The sequence below is a fragment of the Petaurus breviceps genome, unplaced genomic scaffold (genome assembly GCF_028583685.1).
Source record: "Petaurus breviceps papuanus isolate PSGF00001 unplaced genomic scaffold, PetGlider_PUasm1.0 191, whole genome shotgun sequence".
NCBI lineage: Eukaryota > Metazoa > Chordata > Mammalia > Diprotodontia > Petauridae > Petaurus > Petaurus breviceps.
In genome coordinates this window covers 2,799,896-2,819,406 of record NW_027185811.1, presented here as the reverse complement: position 1 = coordinate 2,819,406, position 19,511 = coordinate 2,799,896, and the positions used below count along the sequence as shown (strand labels likewise).

The window sequence follows — 19,511 nt, the reverse complement described above, 5'->3', positions numbered from 1 at the left end:
GATGGGACTAAGCAGAGGGATACAGCCAAGATCCATTCAGAGGAATCTAGAGTAGAGTAACAAGATACTTAGAATTATCTACTTAGCTCAGATAGCTATACATCTTCTTTTTTTTTTTTTTGCTTTTTGGAGGGGGGAAGGTAGGCAATTTGCTTTAAGTGACTTGCCCAAGGTCACACAACTAGCTTGTTTGTGTTGAGTGTCTGAGGTCACATTTGAACTCAGGTCCTCCTGACTCCAGGGCTGGTGAGCTCTATTCACTGTGCCACCTAGCTGCCCTGAGAGCTATACATCTAAGAATGGGAATGGGCTGATTTAGGGGCCAGTGGAAAGGCAATCCATTCCATATTTCTGAGAATCTATTACAGTCCTACTCCATTTGTGGTGGAAGGAGTCACAGTGTCTAGTTGGGTAAAATCATGTAGGTAAGTCACGGAGCTTCTGTGGTTCCAAAGGAGCTCAGGGCTGAAGGCAGACAAGGCTAACGTAAGGGTATCCAGTCTCTCCAAGCACCTGTTTCTTCACATTTTGTTCACAGGGTTCCATGGCTAAGGAAGGGATGTGGGGAAGAGGCAGAACCAGCCTCTAAGCCCAGGACCAAGGCTACCCCTTACCTTCTGATTCAGAAGAGCCTGTACCACATGGTTGGCAACCTAAGAAACAAAAAGATAAAGAAATGTCAAACATCATAACCTCATTTCTTTTTTTTTAATGAATTTTTATTGATAAAATTTTTAAATATCACCTACATTTCCCACTGTATCTTTCCCCAACTCCTATCCCCTCCAACATGTTCAGCAAACCCCAATCCTGAAATGATGCTGTCTGCAGTTTCCACATCCATAGCGCTGAACCTCTGCTAAGAAATGGGGTATCACCTAGTATCTCTTTAGGCCAAACTTGGTCTTTACAATTTAACCACATTCAGATCTGTCTGGTTTGTTATTTCTTTCCATTTACATGATTACTCTCATTGTGTCTAACAGGCAATTGGAGATGTGAGTCTGGAGGTCAGGAGAGAGATTCGGGCTAGATAAGCAGAACAGAAAATCAACACAGAGATGATCATTGAATCCATGGAAGCTGATGAGATAACTAAATGAAAAAGTATGAGGGCTCAGGACAGAGCCACCTCTAGTGGGCATGATTTCAATGAACAGTTTTCACCATTATTATATGAAATAGTTCTAAATAAATATTGGTATATAAGATGAGAAAAATAAATTGAGGAAATAAGCTTAAGTGAAGAGTAAACAACATGCAGTTTTGCAGGTGACATGATGATTTAGACAACTAAAAATGAGGAGAAATGATTAGTAAGTTCAATAAAGTAGCAGGATGTAAAATAGACTTAAAACATTTTTTCTTTATATTATCAACAAAACCCAGCAACAAAACTCTAGTTCTGGAAACATAATGATAATATAATAAAATGACAACGCTATCTAAATTAACTTACAGATTTACCATCATACCAGGAATCAAACTATTAAAGAATTACTTCATAGAACTAGGAAAAAAAATTCATTTAGAGGATAAATAATTGGGGAAGCAATGGAAGAGGGGCTAACAGTATCAGATCTCAATAAACAATAATCATCAAAACTATTTGCTATTAATTTTTTAAAGTTTCAATGGAATAATTATATAATAGACAAAGCAAATGAACATAGTAGTAAAGTGTTCAGCAAATCCAAGGACTAATGGGATAAGAACTATTTGATAAAAACTGATAAACCTGGAAAATGGACTGAATAGATTTAGCCTAACAGCTCACACCATATTCTACAGTAAATGCCAAAGAGATAGAAGACCTAGCCATAAAAGGTCGTATTTTAAACAAAATAAAAGAACAAGAAAATATAGTTTTTTTTTTATAAAATAACCACACAGGAGGGAAGAGTTCTTGACAAAATGAGAGATAAAATGGACAATTCTGATCATACAAAATGGAAAAGTTGTTGCACAAACATAACTAATTCAGTTAGAATCAGAAGGAAAACAGTAAACTAAGAAAAAAAATTTTGTAGCAAAATTCAGCGACGAGGCCCAATAGCTATGACATTTAAGGAACTGATAAAAATACATGAACATGAAAAATGTGGTGTCAGGTTTGTCTGCATGAACTCCCTGGTGCCTCTGGTCTAGGCCCTTCCTAACTAGCCTCTTTACCCGTCCTTAACGGCACCAGTGTCTCAGATTCGCTCCCCTCCTGGCTTTCGTTTAGTTTACTGGAGTTTACCCTGGCTTCTCCCTACCTCTCCCTGCCTCCAGAAGCTCCAAAGTATAATTACCTGTACTAGATCGAGTTAGCTTTCCTGGTGAACTCTTCTTGTTCTTCCAGTTTTTGCTCATATTTTCTTGTAGTTTCGGACTGAATGGAGTTAATTTCTGGTTCTTCTTTTTTTTTTTTTGCATCATTAGATTTTCTGAGATCATGTTCTGAGATTTTCAGGGATTCTGGGTGGAAGAGCTGGCCTTCAGTACCATTTTTCCCATTGCCATCTTAACTAGAAGTCCTCAGGGATGTTTTAAATTATTTGGAACATTCATTCTTTCATATAATCATTAACAGTTAGAGTTCTTTTGAAACTTATTCTTTGACTGTTCTTTACAGATCAGGGAGTGGGTCTCACACATTTTGGTTGTCTGATACCTTGGACTGATTGCAGATCCTGATCAGCAAGATCTGACAGAAAGTTCTTTCCTTTGGCAACTGCTTCACTTCTTTTTCTAGTTGCGTTAATATTGTTCATGCAAAACATTTTCTATTCTATGTAACTGAAATTATGTGCTTTATCTTTTTTTAGTTGTCTTTCTTCCTTGTTTGGTTTGGACTTAGCTAGTCCCTAACCACAGCTAGGAAAGGTATCGATCAGCTCTTTTCATTTTTCTTATGATGCAATCTTTAATATTCAGGTTTCCAACCATTTTGAATTTACTGTGGTCAATGCTGCCCGTCGTTGGTCTAAATTCATTTTGTCAGACTGCCTTCCAGTCTTCCCAGTCATTCTTGTTCAATAGGAAGCTGTTTCTGAGGTCATTTGTTTTTTTGATTCATCAAAACCATGAGTTACTGAGTTGAATTATTTCATATTTTTTTCTGGTCTGGTTGATTGACTCGTCTCTTTTCCAACCAGTACCACATCATTACTGTTCTTACTAATAGTTTGAGGTCTGGAAGTACCGTTACTCCTTCATTCCAGAATGTTTTCTGTTACTTGCCTTGACATTCTAGCTCTTTCATTCCTCCAAATAAATTTGGTTAACATTTAGTTGAGTCGTCCAGACGAAGTGAGATATAATAGTTGTAAAGTGCTTAGCACAGTGCCTGCCACATAGTCATCACCAAATAAATGCTTCCCCACCCCCACCCTGCCTATAAAAAGTCCCTCAATAATCTGTAAATTAACTTCAGTAGCGTAGTCATTTTTATTATACTGGCACTCAATTAGGGAATAGTGAATATGCTTCCAATTATTTATATTGTTCTTTACTTAAGTAACTGTAGTTAAGCAGGTATTGACCCATTCCCAAATACTTTGCACAGTGGTCTGCCATTTCTTTCTTCATTTCATTTTATAGATGAGGAAACTGATGCAAACAGGGTTAAGTGACTTGCCCAGGGTTACAGAGCTAGTGTGCATCTGAGGCAAGATTTGAAGTCAGGTCTTCCTAACTCACACCCGGTGCTCTATCCATTGTGTCGCTTAGCTGCTAGTTACTTAGAATGGAATTTTTCTTTCTATTATCAACTTTTGGATTTTGTTATTAGTATATAGAAATACTACTGGTGCTTGTGGCTTATTTTGTAACCTTCAATTTTATTGAAGTGATTATCTCACTTAGTTTATTTGCTGATTCCCTAGGACTTCTAAGTAAACCATCAGGTCACAAGCTAAGAGTTATAGTTTGTTTCCTCTCTGTCTCACTTTATATCTTTTTCTTCTCGTCTTAATTTTATTATTTTTAGAATTATAGTAGAGTACTTATTATTAGAAAAGCTTCTGGTGTTTCTTCATTGCATGTAATGCTAGTTATTGGTTTTAGAAAAACATATTTTTTGTTATTTAAGAAATATTTTTATTGCTACCCTGTCCTTATACTGCCTACATTTCTCCCTACATCCTTTCCTTTACCTCTTCCCAAAGAATTTATTTTTGAAGAGGAAGAGGAAAACAAAATCATCAAACTCAATGAAACATTTTTTAAAATGTCTAATGTTATAGCCAGTGTTCCACATCTGTGGAATCCCAAAGGCGCAAGAGAACCTGGAAAGGTGTTTTCTCATCTCTTCTTTGGGACCAAACTTATTCTTTGAAGAGAAGAGGAAGAAAAAGAGAAGAAGCATTTGTTAAGTGCTTATTAGGGGCTAAGTGCTTTACAAATATTATCTCTTTAATCATCCTGGGAGTTTAGGTGCTGTTATTATCCCCATTTTACAGTTGAGGAAACTAAGGTAGACAGAGGTGAACTGATTTGCCCAGAATCACACAGCTGACAGATTTGAACTCAGGCCTAGGGCTCTATCCATTGCGCCATTTGCTGCTTCTTTGTACTTTTTGCAACATTCAATTTCCAATTGTTTTTGTGGTTGTTCTCTCCATTTACCTTCCTGCAGTCACTGTGTTTTCCTCGTTCTGCTTATTTCACTTTCCATCAGTTCATTTACGTTTTTCTGGGTTTCTCTGTATTCATCATAGTCATTGTTTTTCATACAACACAGTGATATTCCATTTCATTTGTGCACCACAATTTGCTTAGGTAATTTGTGGTTTGGCCAAATCAATGAACATCCATTTTGTTCCCAGTTTCTTACTGACACGAAAAGCGTTGTTATAAATATTTTGGTATATATGGAGCCGTTTACGTTTTCGATGACCTTTTTGGGGTATATGCCTAGAAGTAGAATATCTCAGTCAAAGGGTATGGGCATTTCTAGTCATTTTATCTGTACCATTTCAAACTGTTTCCCAGAATTGCCATACTAACTCATAGTGCCACCAACCATGCTTTAGCATGTGCCCATATTTATTTTCCAACAATGACTATTCCCATCTTTTGTCATCTTTGCCAATTTGTTGAGTGTGAGATAAAATCTCAGAATTGCTTTAATTTGGATTTGTCTCCTTTTTAGTGATTTGGAGCATCCTTTTACATGGTTAATTGTTTACAACTCTTTTGAGAACTTTGTCCATACCCTTTGACCACTTCTCTGTTGGGGAATGGATTTTGGACTTATCTATCTTGGACAAAAACCCTTCATCAGTGATAGATGACAGAAAGATTTTTTCCCCAGTAAACTGCTTCCCTTCTTATCCTAAGTGTATAACTTTGTTTATGATCAAACTTTTTCAATTTCATGTAATCAAAATTACCTCTTTTTATCTATTGTAATTGACTTTAACATCTTGTGTGGTTAATTCCTGCCTTACTCATAGCTGTGAAAGGCAGATGATCTGCTTTCCTTCTAGATTTTTTATGAAGTGGTTTATTATGTTGATCTAAGCCTTATTTCTCTCAAACTGCTTTACAGTTTTCCCAGGAAATGGGGGAGTTTTTTCCTAGGTAATTTTTGTTTACAGGTTTGTCAAACACAGGGTTATTCAGTTTAATTATTTCTTATTCTTCCTTGTCTAGTATATTCTATTGGTCTACTTTTCTATTTTTTTTTAAACTAGTACCAAGTGGTTTTGAGACTACTGCTTTATAACACAGCTTGAGTTCTGTCTCAACACTGACTTAGGGAAGTTTGGAATAATAAAATCCCACATAAAGGGGAAATCCAATGGGCCCATGGTTAGGGGCCCTTAGTCACAGCACCAGTGGCCAGGAAGGGGTGAGCCCTGCCAATCAGACACATTGTTCCTAATTCAGCCCTTGTTCTGTATATTCCCTAAATCAGACTTGAAAATTAGACACGGCTGCTTATTTCTTAGAGAAGAACTAGCAGGGCTGGCAGGTACAGTGCTTCCCCCCACCAGGGCCCAAAGCAACATGAGAAGGGAGAAAAACATTGCAAGAGAGCTTTTATGGAGGGGAGAGTCTCATATTGTACAGGGGTGGGGGGGAGGAAGCATGGACACACAGGGCAGTCTGTAAGGGTCCTGTTTGAAATCAGGTACTCAAGACAGAAGTAGAGTGGGTTTTATATGGTTCTTCTCTGAATCAACCAGAGCCAAGAATTTTGGAAAGGAGCACCAGAGGAGCTTGCACCTGGAGTTTGGGTCAAGGGTCAGGACTAGGGTTAACTAGTATTCAAACTCTCTTCAGGAAGGAAAAGGGGTGCTGGGCTGTTTACTGAACCACTGGTCTTATTCTAATAGGGTAAAAAAGCTAGTTTTTAAAGCCTCCAGGGGAGGCTTCTTCTTCTTGTTGGTCAGGTAGGCTACTGTTTCCTTTACAAATGCTAGTTCCCCTTTATTCCTACCCTAGTTTTTTTTTTTGCTTTTTGGAGGGCAATTGGGGTCAAGTGACTTGTCCAAGGTCACATGGCTAGTTTTTTTTTATTATGTGTCCGAGGCCGGATTTGAACTCAGGTCCTCCTGACTCCAGGGCCAGTGCTCTATTCACTGCGCCACCTAGCTGCCCCATTCCTACCTAATTAAGTAATTTTCCTGGATACTGTCAATCTTTAGTTTCTTCAAAGGAACTGTTATTATCTTATCTAAAGCATACCTTTGGTAGTTCAGTTGACACAGCACTACACCTGTAAATTGGTTTTAGTAGCGTGGTTTTTATTAAATTAGTATGGCACAGCCATTAGTACTGAATATTCTTCCAGCTACTTAAGCTGGTTGATTTCCTTCAGTAATTTTGTAATTGAAGATACTGAGTGTTCTTGGGTAGAATATTTTATTCATTTTGTAGTTATTTTGGATGGGACTTCCCTTTCTATTATTGTCTCCAGGAATGCATTATTATATAGAAATGCAATTGATTTATATGAGTTTATTTTTTAGCCTGTACTCAGCTAAAGTTACTCTTCCAATGTGTTTTTCTGCTAAAGCTCTAGGATTTTCATCAGTAAAAAGGGATAGTTTTGTTTCTTTGTCTTTATGCCTTTAAATTCTCTTGTCTTACTCACATTACTATCAAAGGACAGTGCAGAAAAGGGGCATATTTGCTTCACTGTTTATAGGGAAAGTCCTATTTGGTTTTAGATGGATATCTCTTATTAAATTAAAAAAGGACCCTTCTATGCTGACAGTAGGGTTTTGTAGCATAAAAGAATATTATGCTTCAACGGCTTTTTCTGTATCTTTTGAAATAATCACATGGCTTGGGAGGTTTTTGTTTTTAATATTATTAATTATATTGATTTCCTCATCCTTGTATCTGTGTTATGAATCAAACCAACTTGTTCATAATTTTTTTTCATAAATTGCAGTTTTTAAAAATTGCTTTACTATTTTTTAAAAAACTGAATCAATATTTATCAATAATACTGCTCTACAATCCTCTTTCCTTAATCTTTCCTGGTTTATAGGGAAAGATTATACTTGTTTTTCAGTATGGCATATTATTTTCTCAATTTCTGGAAACAACTTGTGTTTTATAGGTATGAACTATTTAAAGATTGATAGCATTCTTCTCTAATTCCATCTGGGACAGGACTGGGTTTTCTCCTACCTTTGTAGCTCCTTTATAGCCAGCTCAGTTTCCTTTTCTGAGCTTGAGTTGTGTTCTATTTGGGGTTACTATTTTTTAAAGATGATGAACTCAATTCTTTTGGCATATAACTCTTGTGTGTGTATACATATATACACACAATCTACATATATGCGTGTATGTATGTGTGTAAGGGACAGTTTTGTTTCTTTGTCTTTATGCCTTTGATTGAATATGTATTTCTTTTTTTTTTGCTAACATGATTTGTCTCTCTCTTAATCAGGGTGTCTACAGGTCTATTGAATTTGTTAACTTTTTCAGACTCAGCTTTTAGTTTTTATCAGTTTTGTGGTCTTTGTTTTCAACCCATCTATTTCTCTTCCAGTTTGCAATATTTCCTCTTTTGTTTATTTGCTGATTTTCTAATTCTTTAAATTGCAAATTTAGCTAATTAGTTATCTTTTTGCTATTTTGTTAATGCATATTTTGGGAAAAAAATTCTCTGAGAATTGCATTAGCTGTTGCATTACACAAATTTTGGCAGGTTATCTTCATCATTAACATTGTCTTTCACTGTTACCATTTTTATTCTTTGATTCACTCATTTAGGATTTGAGTTAAATTTATGATAGGTCTGCATCTTTTACTTGTATTGTCTTGTTGACCTATTACATTATGGTCTGTAAAGGATATGTTTATTATTTGTTTTTTTACACTTAGATGCAACTTCCCTGTGTACTAATACATGGTCTATTTTTGAAAAGAGACCATATGGTACTCCACTTTTATTGGACTGTTCAGTCCATTCATGTTTAAAGTTATGTAGGTCTGTTTACCTCTGTTGTTTATTTAGTATTTTTTAAAAATTCTTTTGCTCTTTTAAGGGATTCAAGTCCTGTTTATAGCACAAACTGGTTATGTGACCCAGGACAAGTAACTTGTCTCAGTGTTCTAGACAACTATAAGACTGTAAGTTACAGAGAAAATGATAATCTGCATCGGTAGAGGGAATTTCTTCATCTGGGAGTTCCTTATACCAATGAAATCAGAGGTCTAGTCTCTATTTTTACTTTGTCCTTAGAGTTTATCAGTTTTTTGTTTCTGCTTTTTGGAGGGGGGAAGGCAGGGCAATTGGGGTTAATTGACTTGTCCAAGGTCACACAGCTAATAAATGTTAAGTGTCTGAGGCCATAGTTGAATGCAGGTCCTCCTGACTCCAGGGCTGGTGCTCTATTCACTGCATCACCTAGCTGACCCAGAGTTGATCAGCTTTGATTAAATTGCTCTAACACAACCTAACTGCCACTTCCTTTTTATCTCCCAACATCCCCTGCTTCTGTTTGTCAACCCTTTCCCTAGTTTTTGAAGATTTCCTTTTTCTTTCTTTTATTCATCTATTCTTTTATCTTTTACTCATTCCCCTGGTTTCTCTTATTCTTTCAGCTAAATGGTTCGCTCACTACCTCCCCTCCAACTTTTTGTTTTGTTAGTTTTTCTACACCTTTTTCTAAAAAGCTTTTCTTTGCTTTGTACTCTTCGTTCTCTTTCAGTCTAATCTGAAATTTTATTCTGACTCACAGTCTACACCCTTATTTTCTTCTTCTCTCATTTCCCTGTCTTACTCAGGGAGTTTAGATTTTTGAAGTATTGGGTTTGATCTCTCTCCTAACCAATTTCCATGTTGTTGCCTTTGTAAATTTTCCCCCACTGTTGTTTTTTTTTTTTTTTACCATTGTGCTTCGCTATTAGAAGCATCAATTTATAAGGGAAACAATGTTGACTATTTTCAGTATAATACTGTCCTTTGGTAGAATTTACCCTGAACCTCAAATTATGCAGTCCAATTCTACCCTCTGCCTCCCTTCCTTTGGCTAGGAACTCTTCTCACGTATTCTCTCTAACCACACCTCCCACCCTACCCCAACCTGTACCCTCTTTCTGGGTGCCCGACATCCATAGGAACTCGTATCCCTTCTCCCAGGCCAAAATGCTGTCAGAGAAGGTATTCTCCCAATGCACTAGCTCTCCTCCCAGATTAAACCTCATTTGAGGTCCCTCTCTTCCACTGAGAAGGGATATGCTTTCTCTCCCACAGGAGTATTTTACAATGAGACACCTCCTAACTCCTGCCTTCATTTCCTTCAGATTCAATCCCTCCTTTCTGCTTCCTTTCATCTTCCTGTAGCTCCCTATTGAGAGACTTAATAGGCATCATCATCCTTTCACTGTTGGTTCGCCTGTGGACTTTAGGTTACATCATCCATTTCCCTCTATCTTCCATCTCCATTATCTCCTCTCTTCATTTATACCCCGCTCCTATTCTGCAATTTCATGCCTCAAAATACACTGATTCAGATGTGTAGGGTTCAGTATGTAGTGCTCCTTTTTTCTGCTCCTTTACTTTTTCTTCTATTTCAATAATTTCGTGTTCCAAAGTTGTTAATCCTTCTTTCTCCTCATCCTCTTCTTAATCATCTCTTTCTCTCTTTTTTTTTGGGGGGGGGGAATGGTGCTGGGGAACTGGTTTTCCTTATCTTACCTAGGCTAGAAATACAGTGGGCATTGATGGGTCCAAGTTCACTCCACAGGATAGAAGCCAGGACTTGCCATAGTTAGCCCACATTGGCTATATTAGTATGGAGACGTATGTCACTCCTACTGCAACTTATAACTCTTCAAATCAAGGGATCCACCTGTCCCAACATCCCTAGTAGCAGGGACTATAGGCATGCACCACCATTGCCTGGCCCTCTTTTACCTCGTTAGAGAAACTCTACCAAGGACTCAATTTTTTGTAATCTGCTAATCAGTTTTTTTCTAAATTTCTGTTTCTAGAGCTCTAAACTCTGATTTACAGTTAATCCTAATTTCTTTTTAATGGATTGAATTTTTCTCTTGAACCTTTCTGGAATCTCTTGTTATACTATGCTTTCTTGAGAGTCTACGACATTCTCTAGTTTATCAGGAACTGGCTTTTTTTTTGGGAGGGGGTTAATATTTTTTAGAAAAGCTTTGTAGTTGCTTTGAAGATTTAGTATGTTTTCTTCCTTCTAGTTTTGAAATCCTGTCTGTTGACTTATCTGTTTATGCTCTGGGTTTTAAGTTTTCTTCATATTGAAATCTTTGGTGTTTCAGAAATTTTCCTCTTATATTCCCCAATCCCTTTTTTCTCCAGCCATTCCCCTCTGCTGGTATGTGTCTATTTCCCAGGCTAGGCTGCAAAGCTGCTTCAGCCTCCTCCTGCATTGGGGGCTTGAGGCTTCACTGACCTGGGTCCTTATCCTGAGTAACCTCTAAAGTGGACAAGGCTCTTCCTGGATAGTTCTCAGTCCCCTCTCCTTCAGACACCTGGGCCTCTGTCCTAGTTTCTCTCTTGTCTCTCTACCACTTTTCCTTTTTTGCAAAATCAGAATCTGTTGCTTTTGACAGGGTAAAGGGAAGATGTTCTGGGTAGAGTCTATATCCTTACTGCCTATCTGTGAGGCAGTGCCAGGAAGAAGACTCCCTACCTTTCTCCTCATCTGAATGTTCAAAGTAAGCTGCTAAGTGCGGAGGTGGTGGGGGGGGGGAGAATGCAGGAGTAGGTCAGTAATCCTTAGTAGCTGGAGATCAAGCATGTATGCCTGCCCTAGGCACAAGCCTAAGGTTACTTTGGGTGTCCCTCCTATGAGTGTGGAGACTAAGGGGTGCTAAGTGAATATTTTAGGGATGAAAGTTTTCCAATGTTATTTCATAAGAATTTTATCTTGTTGAGATTTTTTTTTCACATACTGTGAATTCCGCTGCAATTGTTCTATATCAAGTGAATAATTACTCTTCTGGGTTGTTTTTTTTCAGAGTATTAACTGGGTTTGGAGAAAATATTTCTTTTTGGTCAGCTTCTTCTTATACAACATAACTAATGTAGAATAACACTTTACATGATTGCATGTATATAACCTACATCAAACTGTTTACTGTTTTAGGAATGGAGGAGGAGGTGAGGGAGAGAGGGAATTTGGAACTCAAAATGTTAAAAAAAAAAACAAATGCTAAAAACTATCTTTACCTATAATGGGGAAAAAATATTATTTAAAAAAAGGAAGAAAGTAGCTAATCTCCTACCCTGTTGGTCCTAGGACCTGGAAGTTCCTTAATCTTTTTTCTTTCTTTTTCTTTTATTAAATTTTAATTTTTTTAAAAAGTTCACCTTCTTTTCCCTGTCTTGTCCTACCTTTCCTCACCAACTGAAGAAGAAAAACAAGATGCTTATTACAAAAACATACAAGTCAAACAAAATAAATTCTACCGTTGGCCATATCAAAAAAAAAAGTCTTCAGTCCTCACTCGTGAGTCTATCACTTCTCTGTCAGAAGGTGAATAGTCTGTTTCATCAAGAGTCCTTTGGAATCATGGTTGGTCAATGTGTTGATCAGAATGTTAAAAGTCTTTCAAAGTTGTCTTTAAGATATTATTGTTATTATATAAATTGTTCTCCCGGCTCTTTTAGCTTTACTCTCCATCAGTTCGTACAACTCTTCCTTGGTTTCTCTGAAACTGTTTCGCCTTTATCATTTTTTTATAGTACAAGAGTATTCTGTTGTATTCATATACTGTAACTTGTTCAGTCATCCCCCAATTGATAGGCAGCCCCCCCGCCCCCTTAACATTGGTACTGCAGGATTGAAGGGTATGAACAATTTCATAACTTTTTGGATATAGTTACAAATTGCTTTCTGGAATAGAAACCAACAGGGAATTAATGTACCGCCTTTCTGGCATCTGCCATTTTCTTTTCTTGTCAACTCTGCCAGTCTGATAGGTGTAAGGCAAAAAGGCTGCTTTAATTTGCATTTCTCCAGTTAGAAGAGCAGTTTTTCATATGTCTATTTTAATGACAGGTTGAATTTTTTCCTCTAAAAACTGTCCATTCACATCCTTCAGTCACTTAACAACTGGGGAACAGATCTTATTCTTAATTAAATCAGTTCCCATAGCTTAGAAATTAGAACTTTGCCAAAGAGAAATTTGCTACAAAGATTTTTTCCCTCATATTCTTGCTTTTCTTCCAATTTTAACTGCATTAGTTTTATTTGTACAAAAATGTCATAATTTCACCGTGTAACCTTGAGCAAGTTACTTAACCCCAATTGCTTAAAAAAAAAAGTCATAATTTTATATAATCAAAATTATGCGTTTTTGTCTCCTATTATCCTCTCTATCTCATTTGGTTGAGAACTCTTCCCATCCACAGATGTAGGGCAATTTCTTACTTGCTTCTCTAATTTGCCTGACATTCTTTATGTACCCATTTTGAACTTATCTTGGTATATGGTATGTATGAGTTGTTTGTCTATACCAGTTTCTGCCAGACTACTTTCCAATTTTCCCAACGGTTTTTGGTGAACAGTAAGTTCCTGCCCCAATAGCTGGGATCATTGGGTTTATCAAACATTAGGTTACTGTGCTTATTTGACTCTACATCTTCTGTTCCTCCAGATAAATTTTATTTTTTCTAGCTATATAAAGTAGTCCTTTGATTGGCACTGAATACATAAGTTAATTTAGGATGTGTTGTCTTTTTTATCATATTGATTCAGCCTACCCATGAACAATTAATATTTCTCCAATTATTTAAATCTGTATTTGTATAAAGTGTTTTGTAATTGTATTCATATAGTTCCTTTGTCTTGGTAAATAAATAGTTCCCTTAACCTTGTTTCAAAGCTGAGACCAAGGAGCCAGAAGTGACTCTTTAAAACCCGCTCCCTGATTTTCCTACCCATCCAGTGAACATGAATCCCACTGCCACTGACCTCATCCAGGCAGCGCTCATAGGTCTCTCGCTGGTTCTCATTGGCCTGGGCCAGGGCTGAATTCTCTGCCTAAACAGAAGAAAGGAAAGGACAGAAAATTTATGGATTTACATAAGACCCTAACCAATTTGTACATTTTATCGGAAACCACCACAAGCTATAGGGCCCAGGGGTGGGGCTTTAGGGAAAGAGACTCTCTTCATATAATGATCCTCCATTCCATGAGGACAAGAACTGTGTATTTTTCCAAGCTCTCTCTCTTCAGTGCCAAGGAGAGGTCTCTGAGCCAAGTAGGTGATTTTAGAAACATTTGTTTACTATATAATAGAACCCTGTCTCTGACCCCAGCAAAGTCTATTTCTCTCTAAACTCTAAGCTCAGCTTAGTGGTGGTGGAGTGAGGTGTTCAAGACTTTAGGCTGGAAGGTATGATATTCAGAAAAAGAAAAAAAAATTACTCCCCTAAGGAATTCTTAGAGGGCAGAGAACATAAGACAGGAAGGAGCTTCCACAAAGAGAGGGTAGGGCTTTTGGGGCACAATGAGACACTCAGCTTAGGGAGCCTCTGGCTTTAGGTGATGGGAGAAAAAAAGCACAGAGAGAAGGGAGTGGCTCATCCCAGATACTTCTTATCCCAACCATGCAGGCCATGGAATAAAGTAAAAGAAAGGAAAGTACTATAATGGCTTCTATGCTGCAATATCAGTGAGAGTGAGTAGAGTGACTGATGGGAGAGATCCTTTGGACCCAAGGGGCTAAAACACAGTGCTAAAGATCATAGGATCATAAATCTGAAGATAAAAGGGTCCTCAGAGGCCATCTAGCCCAACCCCCTTATTTTACAGATGAGGAAACCAAGGCAGAGAGGTATACATACAGATACAGTTACTACCCCTGAGGCAGAGTCAGGACTTGAACTCAGATCCTCTAATTACAAACCTAGTACCAGTCAGTCAGTTCTCTCTCATATAAAGCCTGGGTATACTGGCTTATCTAGAAGGTGTGGATGGCTGGGAGGAAGGGGGGGAAGGGGAGTTGGACTGAGCATTTAGAAGGCACTTACTATGTGCCAGACACTGTGCTAAGAGCCTTTTACAAATATTATCTCATTTGATCCTCAGGACAGCCTTGCAAGGTAGGTACTGTGATTATTGACACTGTATAGTTGAGGAAGCTGAGGTGACTGCCCAAGTCACCCATTTAGCATCTGAGGCTGGATTTGAACTCAGGTTGCCTTCCTCATTCCAGGCCCAGCACTCTACTCACTGCCTCACATAGCATGGTACATACTACACCCAATTCTTGGGATGAAGCTTTGAGAGAAACCCCAAAGTTCCCCTATCCCACCCACTGCCAGCTGGACACGGACCAGGAAATCTTCCCCACTCTGATCATCTTACCTCCAGCTCCCGAAGTCTATGCAAAAGCTCTTGGCAAGTTCCTAGCTCCATGTTACCGCTGCCTCCTGGCTTTGGGACTCCAGGGTCCCCAGCCGGTTCCTCTACTGTGTGAGACATCAAGCTCTGGGAACAACAACAAAAAAACCCAGAAGAACTTGAACAAGAATTTATGGAAGGGAAGAGATTATGGCTCTGTATCACTTTTCTCATATATTCTATATATTACTTATTCTCATGGTTCATATTAACTTAATCTTCACATAGTAATAATAATAATAACCAAGTCCTATAAGCCAAGTATATGATAATAGAATGGCAGAATAGAATAGATGAAGAAACACAGATCTGTGGTCACAAGACTAGGTTCTAATCTAGGCTTGGCTACCAGTTTACCTCTTGGGGTCTCAAGTTTCTTCATCTGTCAAATGAGGGGGTTAAATGTAGTTGAGGGGTCAGAAAACTACTTCCATGAGTCAAATGAGCTAAGAATCATTTTTCCATCTAAAAACAAAGTTTTATTATATTTTAAAATGAAAAAGCCATTATTTGCTTGAAGCCTTTAGGCTGTAGCTTGCTGGCCCCTGGTGTAGATACATGGTCTCCAAACTTTTTTGACCATATCCTTTAGGAAAAACATTTTTTGAGCATGCACCCCTAATTTGTATAATATTTATTTATCAATTATATAGCTATACTATAACACTTTATGTGCATTAAAAACTTACACAGAAATAGAAATTCAAAGATGAACTAGTATTTGATTCTAGAAGGGAACCATTAGAGTTTAATGAGGAGAGTGACATGGTCAGACCCATGATTTACAAAAAAAATTTCTGCAGCTGTGTGAAAACAGATTGGGAAGGGGAGAGATCTGAAGAAGAGATCAAAGGGGGAGGCTATTGCAATAATTCAAGTGAGAGGGAAGGAGGGCCTGGTAGTATGATTAGAAAGGGGATATCATGGAGGTAGAAATGATAAAATTTTGAGACTGACTGTAGAGGGTGAAGGGGTCAAAGAAGACACAAGAGCCCTGAACCTCACAGCTGGAAGAGTGGTATAGTGTCAGCCTCACTGACCCCACTGTGGCTGTAATTCAGTCACATTGGACTCTTTGTGACAAAGTCCATGGGGATTTCTTGGCAAAGATACTGGAGTGGCTTGCCATTTCCTTCTCCAGTGTGTCCTTATTTTATAGATGAGGAACTGAAATAAACAGGGGTTAAGTGACTTACCCAGGGTCACACAGCTGTTAAGTGTCTGAGGTCACATCTGAAGTCAGATCTTCCTGACTCCAGGCCTGGTGCTCTATCTACTTACCACCTAGCTGCCCTATGACCCCTTTATACTCTTAAAAATTAATCAGAACCCCAAAGAGCTCTTTTTATGTGAATTATATGCATCTATACTTATCATTACAGAAATGAAAACATCCTACTATCATTATAAAAAGTTTTGACCTAGCAGACTACCTAAAAGGACGTAAGGAACCAGAGAATTTCAGAAGAGGGGAGATTTTTTGGGAAAGGACAATGTAATGCATGTGCCATGCAGATCAGAGCGTACCCATGCATACAAATCCTGTGCAATGATCTCTGTCCCACCCTAAACAGAAAGAGAAGATGAAGTTTTTACTCACTAGTCACTGCCTCAGGATGCAGTGGGCAAACTCTGAGAGATGCCTGCAACAGGACAAGGTGATCTGGGGGCATATATGCTTGGAGGACTGGGGATGTGGAATTTTCCCAATGGAATCTGCAGATGTATGCAGCTGCCCTTACAGGCAAATGCCCAGCTGAGAAGGGAGACTGGGAGCTTGCACAGTAGAGGGAAGTATGGGGAAGTAATGAGGGATAAAGATAGTACTGGAAACATTCTCCCAAACCAGTTATTGCTTGGAGAGTAGTATGTGACCTATCTTTCCACTCTCCAATTGACTGATCAATCTCATCCCTTGGGGTGAGGCCACAGCCTCCAATGTCTAGACTAGGGGTTGACAAACTCCTACCTGTGCATGTGACCTAAGAATGGTTTTTACATTGCAAAATAAAAGTTTAAATTATTAGCTCACAGGGAGCTAGCAGATTTGGTCCTCAGGTGTAGTTCACCCTCCCCCAGATCTGGACCAGTGGTCTCTCTCCAATGTCTTTTCCAATTCCAAATCCAATGGGCTTAAGGATTCACTGATGAGATAGGATTAGGGTTATGTGTCAGGGAAAGAGAAGTCCCACCTTAGGATCGGAAACCAACATCTGGATAAATCCCCATTTCTTTTAGTTTTCCAATTGTAGGTTAAATCTTCCTACAAAATCCAAGGTCAACAGTCAGAAGACCTGAACTTTAGTCTTGACACTACTACTAACTTGTGCAAAGGCCCTGGCTCTTGACCTGTCAAATGTAGGTAAAGATACTCTTCTACAGGCCTCACACATAACAATGATAAGCACTCTATAAGATGATAAAATTTTTTTTTACTTTAGGATTTTCTTTTTTTCCCCACAATCAAAATTTTTTGCAATTGGTTTAATTACTGGATTTCTGCAAAACAAAACAAAACCCAATGAAAAGTGACTTACCAATTGAGGGTTTGTATGGTGTAATAATATAAAGAGCTCAGGTGGGGGCAGGAAACTGAGTTCTAGGTCACCACAGCTTGTGCCGGGGTCTTCCACACTAATACTGAGGCACCTCCAAATAACCTAAGCTCCCAATTCCTCAATCTACTTGTTTCCTCCAATCTTTTCCCCCGCTGTACCTCACTTTCATAGAGATAACTTTCATCTTGCCTCGCCCACAAGTGTTCCACTTCCATGTTCATGAGCTCAGAAATTCCTTTATCTGATCATAATCTTTCAACTTTTTATCTTTCCCTGTGCTTTACAACCCCTAACCCCGTTTTTCATCCTTATTTTGACTTCAACCCTTTAGTTACTTCCCAGGGTATCAGCCCTGCAATGACTTCTCTTCCTTTCCCTATCCCAATGTTTGGTGAACAATTCAGTTCTACACTCCCATAAATCCTTCGTCCCCTTGTTCTCTCACCAATCAGACACTGCCAAACTCCCACCATCTATTTCATATGCTCCTATTGATGTGTAGATGAATGGAGCCTTGAGGAAGTTCTGAAACCATGCTGACTGGTCCACTACAAATGTATGTTACATAATCTTAAATGGGCCCTCCCCTCTCAGCAAGGAAATCCTCTTATACCTTCCTCATCACTTATTCCACTAACCACAGTGGCTGTTCTAAACTTGATCAGATTGTTCCCTCTATTATCCTGATTTTTTCTAACATTTAACTTTTCCCTAACTACTTCCTCCTTCTCTGTTGTCTATAAATATGTCTGCCATCTCCCCAAACTAAAAACAAAAGATCCCTCAAGTGAGCTAACGGGCCTTGTTGGCTATCATCTTAGTATCATTCATGTCCTCCTCTCAAATCAATGAAAAAGCCATCTACCACTGGGTGTGTGCCTCCACTTCTTTCTACTCTCCCTAACACTGCTTTCTCCAATGTTACCTGTAATCTCTTAAATCTAATGGTCTTTCCTCAGTCTTTCTTGACCAATCTGCAGCATTTGATATTGCTAACTGCCATCTCCTCTCTTAACTCTGTTCTCTCCTGGTTCTCCCCCTACTTGTCTGACCATTCTCGGTCTCCTCCATCGCATCTTCATCCAGGGCACAATCACTAACCATGGGTATCCCCCGCCCCCCCCAGGATCTGTCCTGAGCCGCCTTCTTCTCTCCCTCTATATTATCTCAATTGGCAATCTCATCAGTTCCCACTAGTTTAATGATCATTTCTAGGTAGATGACATTCAGAACTATATACAGCCTTAGTCTCCTCTCCTTGGCTCCAGTCCCATATCACCACTTTGCCTCCTTGACATCTCAAACTGGATGTCCATAGGAATCTCAAACTTAAGACATCCAAAACTTGGGCGGCTAGGTGGCACAGTAAGCAAAGCCCCAGCCCCAGGGTCAGGAAGACCCGAGTTCGGTTCTGGCCTCAGATGCTTAACACCCACACAAAAAAACTAGCCGTGTAACCTTGGCCAAGTTACTTAATCCCAATTGCCCTCCAAAAGGCAAAAAAAAAAGACATCCCAAACTTAAACTCAATATATCCCAAACTATTCCTTCTTTCCAATTCCCCGGTAACAGTCAAGGGCACTACCATACCACTGGTCACCCAGGCTCACAACCTTGTTATCATTTTTTACTCCTCACTTGAACTCACCCCCACATTCGGCCTTCATAATATATCTACCCCTTTCTCTCCACTCATGTGGCCACCATTTTGGTACAGGCTTTATCACTTCAGGCCTATGTTATTGCAATAGCCTTTTGATGACCTTTACTGCCTCAAGCTTCTCCCTATTCCAATCCATTCAACAAGCTGCCAAAGTGATTTTCCTCAAGTGAAGATCTGTCCATATCACTCCCTATCAAACTCCAGTGGCTCCCTATTACCTTCAGGATCACATAGAGAATTCCCTATTTGGCATTTACAGCTCTTTACAACCTGGTTTCTTCGTACCTTTCCAGTGTTCTTATACCTTATTCCCTTAATATTCGCTCTGATCCAGTGAGATTAGCCTACTTTATGTTCTTTATACATGCCACTCAATCTCTGACTCCATTAGCTATCCCCATGCCTGGAAAACTCTTCCTCCTCATCACTTCTGTATAGCTCAAATTTGA

At 38.7% G+C, this 19,511-nt stretch overlaps 1 protein-coding gene across 3 annotated transcripts in view; it reads right to left on the bottom strand.

The window, feature by feature from the left end:
• NCKAP5L (NCK associated protein 5 like) overlaps positions 1-19,511 on the bottom strand; it is a 56,371-nt gene that overhangs the window by 19,172 nt on the left and 17,688 nt on the right. For all 3 annotated transcript variants that reach the window (XM_069092593.1, XM_069092595.1, XM_069092594.1), the window contains exons 3-5: positions 14,806-14,928; positions 13,407-13,475; positions 615-653 (exon numbers count right to left, since the gene is read on the bottom strand). In XM_069092593.1, coding sequence (XP_068948694.1) covers positions 615-653; positions 13,407-13,475; positions 14,806-14,922 — 225 coding nt within the window. In that variant the 5' untranslated portion in view covers positions 14,923-14,928. The remainder of the gene's footprint in view (positions 1-614; positions 654-13,406; positions 13,476-14,805; positions 14,929-19,511) is intronic.